Source organism: Gymnoscopelus braueri (assembly GCF_963280865.1).
Source record: "Gymnoscopelus braueri genome assembly, chromosome: 2".
Taxonomy (NCBI): domain Eukaryota; kingdom Metazoa; phylum Chordata; class Actinopteri; order Myctophiformes; family Myctophidae; genus Gymnoscopelus; species Gymnoscopelus braueri.
Window position 1 is genome coordinate 34960286 of NC_137604.1, and position 11685 is coordinate 34971970.

An 11685-nucleotide genomic window follows, 5' to 3' on the forward strand; every position below is an offset into this window, starting at 1 on the left:
CTATGAACAGACACAATGGGCACAAAATAGCCACATTCTAGAGCCCTGCTTTGCATTAAGAAAACATGAAACACCTGCACATCGCTGTAAATCATGCATTTCAATGTTGACCTTGAACATCTCTGGTATTTGTACTGCACACAGCAATGTGAATGCCGTACAGTACAGTACAGTACAGTACAGTACAGTACAGTACAGTACAGTACAGTACAGTACAGTACAGTACAGTACAGTACAGTACAGTACAGTACAGTACTGTACATTTCTCAACAATGGGGAGTCAGTCAGTCAGTGAGTCAGTCAGTCAGTCAGTCAGTCAGTCAGTCAGTCAGTCATTACTGTAGGCCAGTCCCGGAGTCCATCAAAAATATATATATAAATAATGCATGATCCTACATACCATTTTGTGTACAAAAGTACAGAACACTTACTCCACGCACAATGTATTTACAGCTTCACATGTATATTATGCAAGTAATACACATAGGCACAGAATACACTGCAAATACTATGTTTTTTAGCTGTTCATAAATGCATTGCAGGAAATAATGACATGACATGATTTTTATAAGGCTTTTATGCATGCAATAGATCCTCAATACATATTTACATGTATACACATTACGTCCTTACAGTATGTAACAGTGTGTCACACTGACCCACCGATCCACAGATTAGACTCCAGTCCACAGTCCCAGCTCTCAATTACTTGGGCTGTCCAGCTATAACAGCAACCCCACAGGGAGGAGATTTCCTGTTTTCAATTAAGGCTGTGTTGGAAATCCCCTGAGGCATTTGTCCCAGCTGAACACAGATCACTGATGGCCAGAAGTGATTTCACACATCCAGCTGAAGCCCCCATCCTCACCCCCACCATTCTGTAGTAGTAGTCTATCCTGTTCAGCACTGCTCTTCCCCCAAAGACCTTGGGCTGTCACCCGCATCCAGGGAGGCAGCAGGTATGGGTGTTTTTCTAACACTGTCGGGGGTCGGGGTCTGGCTAGCCACATCCACCGTCTTTACAGACTGTTTCCGGAGATGCCCAAAGGCCTCCCTGGCATGCTCTCCCCGGATGCTCTGCTCGAAGGTCTTACGTTTGTTTCTGAACTCAATAACGGTTTTGGTATAAGAGTTAAGGGTGGTGACCGATGCACTCATACAACAGGTGAAGGATAGCCAGGCCATGCTGAGAGAGGGAGAGAGAAAGGAGTAAAAAAGTCACTTAATCATTTGTAAAATCAGTACAAAGAGGTGACTCTCCACTGCCTGACATGGGGTTAACCACTTAAGCTCTTCTGTTTATGAAGTACTTTGTTGTACAAAATACATTCCGATTTTTGTGTGTGCAAATTTATGAAACAAAAGCAAATTTTTGAAGATTTCAGAACGAAAGTGGTTAAAGCTGTTAAATTCTGCTTTTATAATGAAAAACTGTGAGCACACGCACAAGGACATGATCCAATTGATGTCTTGACATGTTGCTGTAGACACTTTTGTCACTGTGTAGAAATAGTACCGTAGAAGCACAGCTTTACAGAGATTAATGTCAATCAGTTTGTGTCCCTGTGTTCCAGCGCAGTGGACCGGGTCACATGATGCAAACATCAGTTGCAATCATTTCATCTTGTGTTCTTTTTACTCTTGAAATGCGCACAAATTGTTTAACTTTTTGTTTTTCAATTACTTTTGTTTTTACATTCAGTTGTGTACACATTCTCAAGGGGTGAAATATTATCCTGTTATGCAATTTCAATCACATCCGTATCAGGGCTTTGAACACCAAAGCCTAATCCCCCCATAACATGAGAGCTACGTACGTATATGGGCTGTTTTCATTAGAGATGGCGATGGTGGCGTGAGCGTGAGCAGAAATCACAGAGCTATTGTAGATGTCAGATAACAGTCTATTGACCACATTGAAACGGTGGCCATTTTGCACTTATTGTATGTCTTACGCGTTCATGTGGTTAATCACATGAACACTAGCATTCCTATTCTGGGCATGTCATAACAGGTGAACATTTGGTGAAAATAGCAGAACGTCAAACTCTCGAGGCGCCGCAACATGACTCGCAGTGAGCTCGTATATCTGCAAAGGGATTTATAGAGGGAGAAAATTAGGGGGCCAACGATAGAGCCCTGGGGGACACCGGTCAACAAAGTACATAGGTTTTAAGTGGTTAATGTGGATTAGTCCATGAGAGACGGAGGTCCTGGTCGATCCCCCTTGGACATTTACTATTATCCAAGGAAGATGAAGAAAGAAAAAAAAAAGCAGAAACATAGCAGCCTGCAAACTGTAGGACACAAATCAAAAGTGGGAGAAATCTTTTGGTTTGTGGAATCGTGTTTGACAACTTTTTGTTATTAATTGGCAACTTTAACCCTTTCATTCACTGCCACAATTATTGCTGGCCGCGTTTGCCCACTGCCAGAGATTTTTCATTGAAAAACAAAAGTACTCAGGAGCCGAGATACAGAATTTTTAAGTTTTAAGTTAACAAGGAAGTGGATGGGAGTCTAGATCTTTAAACAATCATATCTCCTTGGTCTTTGGGTCAAATTTGAAAAAAATTAAAATTACGTTTTTTACGTCAGTGGCAGGATTGGTAAACGGGACAAATTACGTTTTTTACGTCAGTGGCAGTGAATGAGTAAGGTAGGGTAAGTGATATTTTTTGGTTAAAACAAAAAGTATTTTGTTAAAAGGTAAAAATACTATATTCTGATAGTAATCATTGCTATAGAGTGTTTGTTCAGTAACAGGAGTCCCTCTGTCTCTCCAGCTCTTTAATAAACAGAAAATACATTTTTCGGTAGGTGTCAAAATCTCAGCCAATCAGGAGAAAGTACCCATTTTTAAGCTTAATTTGTAAAGTGTTCCAGTTCCAATTTTGCATGCTCATTTCTTAGTGTCATCACTTCCAATTTCACTTGTTTAATCTGTATCCTGATTGAGTTCTCTATCCTGATTGGATAAAATTGGAAATGAAACTGAAACTGAAACGAAAATGCATTTTCTGTTTTATAAAGAGGTGGAGAGACAAGGAGACTCATTTTACTGAACAAACACTCTATAGCAATGAGTACTATCAGAATATAGAGCTATTTAACAATTATTTTAACCAACACAAATCACTTACCCTACCTTTAAAAACATGTCTATTGTCAGCAATCAAACAACTAATTGGGTCATTAACAAGCAGTATTTCTGGGTCATTGGTGAAAAGGTTTATGCACCTCTGGCCTAGACAATCTGACAATCCCTATGATAAAATGAATGCATACAGTATAATGAAGTAATGGTTTTGTTAAAGGAGAGAACTGAACAGTCTAAATACTGTATGCACAGTGTCATTCCTATCTAGCATACAAAATTACTAACAACACAAAATACCATACCAGAAGGACCAGCCATAGTCCCAATAGTAGGGTCTCCACTCAGGCGGTCCCAGACTGACAGTGGCTTGGAATACATGTGAGTACATCATATGAGCCACCATGCCCACCAGACCTGCAAATACATGGATGGGAATAATTGCCTGGTTGCGTGATAATACAATGTTATGTCAAAAAAGGTCCTAAGACCGAAACATTGGTAAAATAACAGGACAAATAAGACTTGGAGCAGTACACAAAAGCAAAGCAGAATGTGACTCATCAGAGAACAGATCATACAGTACATTTCATTTTTGTTGTTCAGCAGACAGAATCACATATGCTCGCGCACACGCACCCACCCACGCACCCACGCACGCACGCACGCACGCACGCACGCACGCACGCACACACACACACACACACACACACACACACACACACACACACACACACACACACACACACACACACACACACACACACACACACACACACACACACACACACACGCACACACTCAGCACTGAACTGAAGTGACACCAATGTTTACAGCTTTATGAATCCCCTCAAAATCGCCTAAGGCTTTTCAGTATGAAAGCATTCCAGTATTATTTTTGGAAGATTTGCTAAATTAATATCCCCTTTAATTCAAAGTGTTTCCCATAGAAGAATGTGGAGAGAAAACCAGTTGCAATCTGTTTGCAAGTTCAGCCTGAGTGGCCAATGGTGGGGTGTCTATTATTTGGAATTTATTTGGATTATATTACTTCTCTATTCTATTACATTTATGGGTTTGATGGAGCTTTTCCTGACACACTGGAACCAATACTGTCACCAAAAGTGCAGAGCCCATTACACTTCTGCATGTATTTCATGCAGAACACTAAAAATCTCAAATAAATGTAATAACCAACCGAATCACGACTACATCCTAATTTATGATGCAACATGTTTGCATCTTTTTGGAAAGCAACACCATCATGCAATGGAGTATAGATTAAGCTTACCTGAGAGCACAGTGAAGATGGCAGCAAAGGCGTTGAGCTTCAGCCTGTCAATGACATTGCTGGAGTGAGCCAGCTCCAGACACATGAGGCTGAACCCCACCACCAGAAGAACTATGTACGTTATCTCAGAGACCACTAAGAGCCACAGGTATCCTGCAAAACACACACACACGCACGAGCGCACACAAACATAAACACACACGTACACGTACACGCACGTGCACGCGCACGCGCACACGCACACACGCACACACACACACACACACACACACTTTATATTGTGTATTAAATAGCACTACTTAGTGTTTTATGGCTTATATAGGCAACCTACAGTTCATTCAAGTGGTTGTTTTATGGGGGTCTGGCTCTCCAGTTCAGTAAGTGAATGAACAATGAGACGGGAATGGGTGTGTTGAACAGTGAAGACTCTTTTGTATAAAGACTTACCCTCTAAATACATGACTTCAAATGGCAAAGGGTGCACAGCCACTCACGCATTCACACACTGAAGGAAACCATGTAAGGCACAAACCTGCTCATAGGGAGCAGTTATAGGGTTTCAGTCTCTTGCTCAAGGGCACTTCGACTCTAACTCAGGGCGAGCCGGGAATTGAACCAGGAACCTTTCCGCTACCCAAGCAGCCGCTCTCGTGAGCCACTTGCTCTGCCAAATGCCTAAAATCTAATGTGTATTGCTGTTTCCAGGTGTGACCATTGCTTTGGGTGGCAAGTAGACCCAGTGGGTAGAGTCACTGTCCTGTAAATGACAGGTTGTATTGTACAAGTTCCCCTGTATAATACCGCCATGCACTACCTGCTCAATCATTGTAAGTTGCTCTGGATAAAATAAGCTAAATGTCAAAAATGTATATCAGGATGTACATAAGTAATGAGTTGATACGCAGCCTACTGTACATGTTTGTTAAAACCACATTTAAATTGTGCACATTTCAATGTCGCACTTCTGTTCATTTGCAATATGTTTTTCATAGCAGGTGGTGACTCAGGCAGTGTGTATCTAACTCGGACTCATTCTCATGCGACGTCCGTGTTGAAACGGATGTGATTCAGTCAATTTTCTAGAGTTAATGTGACATCTCAGTGTTGCTTGTGTCAGATACAAGGGGTTGATGATGACACGCCCTCTGACTGGCACGACCCTTAAATTCAATTGATGTTGGCAATTTGCGGTGAGAGGCTTCTCCAAATCTTATTGAGCTTTCCAATGAATCAAGAAAGACGTTATCTGGCTACATGACAGGTCAGACATTGCATCCTCGCCCATCTCGCTCCTCATTCCCTCTTGCTATTAATCCATGCTGACACTTCATTGCCAGGAAATACGCATTGCCATCCGCTGCAATATTTCCCTTGAGACCATGGCAACACAACTGACACTGCTAAACTTAATGCTGAAGGCGTCTGGCTGCATGTGTCTGAGTTCTTGTTCCCTATTATGTGAGTGTCTGTGGCTAATCTCGCAAACTACCACACTGATCAGTGTCAAATTGATGATGGCATGCTGCCAGTAGGCCAAGGAACTCAATCATTACAAATGTTCAAATTGTCCTGATGGTGGTGCTACAGTTTAACAGCCCATTTTATTGATTTATTTAAAAAAAAAACATTTGCCCTAATAAGTCTTGAACTATAGGTCATAGATTCAAAATAAAATTCTCCTTGGATTCCTTGATTCATGCCACACCCATTTCCACCTAGTCAGATTTCCTGTCATTTAGAATTTTCTTCAAAACACACTTTTTGCTAGGCTTATATCGATGTTGCATCATAATGATTTTTCATATTTCATATCGATAGGCTATTAATCGGCTTCTCAAAATGTGTGGCCTGTTTTCACAAATAATTTGATTGATCCCGTCGGGTCAGCCTCTGTGCAATGTTTAAAATTTCGTTTGCATAATTACTTTCATAGACTGACTGATCGGCTGCACTTTGGCTGCATGCTCTAACTACATGCTTATGTTAATGACCATTTAGACAGACATGGGGGGCGCTATCATTTACATTCCCGCCCTGATTCGTGTTCCCAGTCTGGCCCTGTACAAACATAATTGACACAAGGCATTAAAGATCAGCATCCTTTATCATAGCTATTCCCCCATTGCCCTGTTACTTTGCACAACACCAAAACAATGTCATCACATGCACCACACAGACACAACGATGGAGGGAGGTAGGGTGTGATTCCTGGTGGAGATTTGTGCTCCAGTGAGTGCCCCTTCGTAGTTGGAAATGTGAAACTGGAATGTTGATTTGAAAACATAGCAATGGCAGCCCAGACAAAGTCAGTGTTTTCAAACTATTCAATGGATGACAACATCTAATTTATGTTGTCATCCACAACTTTTTTGTATTAAGATGATTGTCTTACAAGTTATTGCAATGTTTTTCACAGCTACAGTTTGGTTTGTGATATTGCCGTTACAAACAAATAAAATAAACATAATACAAATAGAGATTTGTATTTTTCAGTATCATGCTGGATTGGCTTTATTGTTTCATATTGTTGTTTGTCTTTATTGAGACATGCATTATTCACCATTTAATAACAAATGCATAAAAAATGCTGTAGGGTCTTTTAAAAGTGTTATAATATTCAAAGTTCCAAAGCTACAGATGATGTCATCATTTGATTTTGTATGCTTAAACACAAGCAATTGATTTCATAAAACAAATGTGGACCCTCCCTGTTCATTCATGAGGTTCAACTCAATGTGATTATTACTCATCGAGGATCCTGTGCATTTGCACAAAAATGTTATAATACTGTCATTGGCTTTTAATAGATAAACGTAAAGCCACAGAGGCTTTAGGAGTTACCGTCTTAATACTGGATAACAGTTAAAGTATAACTTCTTTCTCAGATGAAATAACTCATGATAAAGATTGTTAACCTCTTAAATGCAAAAAAAAAAGCTTAGAACAAAACGTGTGCCTATGACTATAAACGAAAGGAGACAGAATGATTGATATTGTGGTATGATAATATGCATAGGAAAATGTCCTGAATCACTCACCTTTCTCTGATTCAGAAACCAAATCAATGAAGCTTTGGCATTTTTCACCTGTAATGGCAGCAAAAACAAAAAGAGTCACAACGCAATGCAGGATATTAGTCATTGGTGTCACAGCTCAGCAATATTATGGTAATCTGTGCATCAAAAGAAATGTCAGTTCAAAAGGTTAGGTGGAACAAGTACTAATACAAGGGCCTGAAGAAAAAAAAAGTGCTACTCGGAGCACAGGTCTCCGCCAGGTCTGGTAGGCTATTGTGGGCCAGCAATGTTCGGAATTCGGTCATTATAGAGGTGAGTGGAATCTGTAGAAGTTGAGGGATTAATGTTGATGAAGTTACACAATATGTTGATTTGTGGGAGTGTAGAACATAGCTTTGTGTTTGCAATCGGACAGCGTCATTGATTTGAGGTATTTTGTTCAAAACAAAACAAGCCACTCCTGCAAACTTTAGATGCCAATCTTAGCCAATCATGGACAATAAAAAATCGGACACATCCATCTTGATCACATGACTATTAGACAATAGACATAATGTGTACCGATTTGCGTGATGTTTAGACTAAATGTGTAGGAGTATAATAAAACATTTATTTTGCAAAAATCGTCCTCCTGGTGGCGCTATAATAGGCCAATGTGAAAAGGGTGGCATTTCTTCCTCTGCCTTTAACGGCAATCAGATGCTGCGTTCATGATTTGAGGCATTTTGTTCAAGGCGAACGACTCTACAAACTTTAGCCAATCAGGATGGAATATGAAAAATAGATCACATGACTATAGAGATAATGTATACCGATTTGCGTGATGTTTGGACAAAATCTGTAGGAGTAATATCAAAAAGCTAAAATCAGCCTCCTGGTAGTGCTTAAATGGTATGAGACTTTGTCAGTTCATTGGGACAGGATGCAATGACCTTTGAGCTCTGACCCTTTCTTCCCCTGCGTGCAGACATCACATGAGCCACTATTTCTGTCATCTGTCCAGTGGAGGATGTGCAGCTGGATTTGCTGTAAATGGTACACTTTAATCAGGTAGACAGAATGTGGCAACAGCTGTTTTAAGGAAAAACTCATTAAGACCCCTGTTACATAATCGTTATTAACTCAAGCTCTCTCATCTCACCCCCATGTGGTCACATGCAGCCACTTGAAGAGACAGAGATTTGATTAAATTGACCTCATCAAAGACCTAAACTTGGCAAACTGGAAACTTCATATTACTGAGCCTTTTAGCGCACATGTTGACACTTAAAGCCATTTGTTGAACTAGCACACCTGACACCTTACGCACAAAATACCATCAAATACACACTGACATCAACCACTCATAGAGAGGGATCACCATTGTAAAAGTCCAACAAAAAGAAGCGATATTACACTTGCATCTTACCATTTTACTCACCCTATATGCTTTTGTAGTTCACCCACAAAAAAACACTACAATACTTACCACTACCACTTACCTTTTTGTAAAATGTAGAATCACACACACACACACACACACACACACACACACACACACACACACACACACACACACACACACACACACACACACAGAGAGAGAGAGAAAGAGAGAGTGCCAGAGAGAGAGAGAAAGAGAGAGAAAGAGAAAGAGAGAGAGAGAGAGAGAGAGAGAGAGAGAGAGAGAGAGAGAGAGAGAGAGAGAGAGAGAGAGAGAGAGAGAGAGAGAGAGAGAGAGAGAGAGAGAGAGAGAGAGGCTACTGTGTTCTATGGGCTATTATGCATTCACACCATCATGCATGTCTTTTCCAAATGTGGTGACTGTAGCTCTGGTCCATAGCGTTAGTTAAGGAGAACTCCTTCTAACGCTATGGACCAGAGCTAGTGACAGCCAATGATTGCAGAGGCAGAACTTTATCTTGCCAGGATGTTCAGGCTTTACCTCGTCATTACTGCCACTTGCAAACCCCTCACCACCATTTAGTGGACAATAACCTACCTGGTAACAGGATAGGTGGGCACCAAGGAAGAGTGGGCACTTCGGTGTTAAATTGGCTATTTAAAAACCTTAAAATATTTGGAAAATGTTTTTTAGTAAAAGTAAAGTATACATGATGAGAACATATTTCTACAATTGCTACAAAACCTATATAGCCAGTCATTTTGGGGCATAAACAAGAAGTTGAAGGATACAATTAAGTCTGAAAATTATGTACCGTGCATGTTCACATAACATATACTTTACACATATACTTTTTTTTTACATTTTGGACAAAATAGCCAATTTTACATGGAGGGGCCCAGATGTCCCTATAGTGCTAACCTATCCTGTATCCGCCTACAGTAGCATAGTAGGCTGAGGCTCCAAAAATAGGCTACAAGCAGTGTTCATTTTTATCCAAGCTGAGCGCGCTCGCCCACACACACGCACACGCGCGCGCGCACACACACACACACACACACACACACACACACACACACACACACACACACACACACACACACACACACACACACACACACACACACACACACACACACACACACACACACTTTACTGTAGCACTGAACTGATGTGACACCAATGTTTATAGCTTAGCCAGATTCTGCGAGAGAAATTAGCAACCAGGTCTATGAAAACAAGCCCAAAAGAAGCGACTAGGCTACAGCTATTTGAAACTAGTAGATCTACAAGCGCTTTGTGAGCTTGTAGATCTGCTATTTTCAAAAAAAGAAAAAAATTATCTTATCCTGTAAAATGGTAAGATGCAAGTGCAATCTCGCTTCTTTTTGTTGGACTTGTACAATGGTGATCCCTCTCTGGTTGAGGTCAGTGTGTATTTGATGGTATTTTGTGTGTAAGGTGTCAGGTGTGCTAGTTCAACAAATGGCTTTAAGGGTAAACGTGCACTAGAAGGCTCAGTAATATGAAGTTTCCAGTTTGCCAAGTCTAGGGCTTTGATGAGGTCAATTTAATCAAATCTTTGTCTCTTCAAGTGGCTGCCTGTGACCACACACTTGGGGTGAGATGAGAGAGCTTGAGTTAATAACGATTATGTAACAGGGGTCTTAATGAGTTTTTCCTTAAAACAGCTGTTTTTGTATTGAACTGTACTTTTCTGCAAACTGCTAATAAAGTATTCAATCAATCACAAATCTTGTGACACTAACCCTAACACAAAATGATGGGGGGGGGGGCTGTGGACAAATCATAGAGTTAAAAGGGGACAAATACATATTTATTTGGGGGTCCTTGACAAGTTGACATGAAAATGTTTGAGAACCACTGGTTTAAATAGAAAAACAAGCCCAAAGTCGCTTATAATAAGCGGACATGGCAACCCAGTGTGTGTGTGTGTCACAGACACACACACACACACCCACACACAGAGAGAGAGAGGTTCACAGACACACGCACGCAGGCACGGCTTAACACCTGCACAAACAGAGAGCTTTTAATGAACATCTTCTTACTTTCATCGTAGATATTCTCCGAACATGTTATCCAGATCCCGGTGTGGAACTGGCGGAATAGGAAGCGGTCGTCCCCCGTCTCCCAGCTGTACACCACTTTGTTGGGGTCCGTTTCGTTCACTCCGTAGTCCAAGCAGCGGTGCGTCCGCAGCTTGCTGCAGGCCGGCTTGGGAACTCTCTGTGTGCCCACGCACCAGTGCGACGTTAGGAACGCGGTTATGGCGAAGAAGAGAGCGAAGAAATTCAGACCAAGCGAGATGAGCGCCCTGCATGTGCGATTTGTCTTCATAATTGTCTCTGATGAGAAAGGTTCACCAAAACATTCATGGATGCGACAGGTGTAACAACACAATAAACCAATTAAAAACAAAAATAAATCAAAATCAAATTCCTAGGGTGGCTTAAAAAATCAATTTGGATGCACTCCTCCGAAGGCTCCCAATATCTCCATTGAGGTGACGGCTTCAGAAAGACTCCACAGCCGAACTTCATGTGAGCCATCCATCCATCGCAAGTCTCGCTCTGTCTTTCACACACGAGGTGCTGTGAATCCACACGTCGTCCAGCCTGAGTGTCGCGCTGTGAAAGGATTTAATGGTGCTGGCATCAAGTGTTGGATTTGCGTGTGATAGCTAGGCGATCTACTCCCTCTCCCTCTTTTTACCCTCGCACTGACGAAGGGAAGGCGTGATTTATAACTTGAGAGAGAGCCAGTGACCATGGGCCCTGAATAGTCTTTTTAATGTCCTGTCCTCAGTTATGATTATGATTATGAAGAGAAAAACAAGCAGATGAGTGAATTTAAAGGAGTAGTTCACCCCAAA

The 11685-nt window shown here is 41.2% G+C and overlaps 1 protein-coding gene across 1 annotated transcript; it reads right to left on the reverse strand.

Moving 5' to 3' along the window:
• Window positions 1-900: 900 nt before the first annotated feature.
• Window positions 901-11150, reverse strand: LOC308099845 (germ cell-specific gene 1-like protein; the record flags this gene model as incomplete). Its single annotated transcript, XM_080448664.1, has 5 exons — window positions 901-1186; window positions 3403-3514; window positions 4389-4541; window positions 7427-7474; window positions 10862-11150. 5 exons carry the CDS (start codon window positions 11148-11150, stop codon window positions 901-903), a joined length of 888 nt encoding a protein of 295 aa, XP_080304790.1.
• Window positions 11151-11685: the final 535 nt, after the last annotated feature.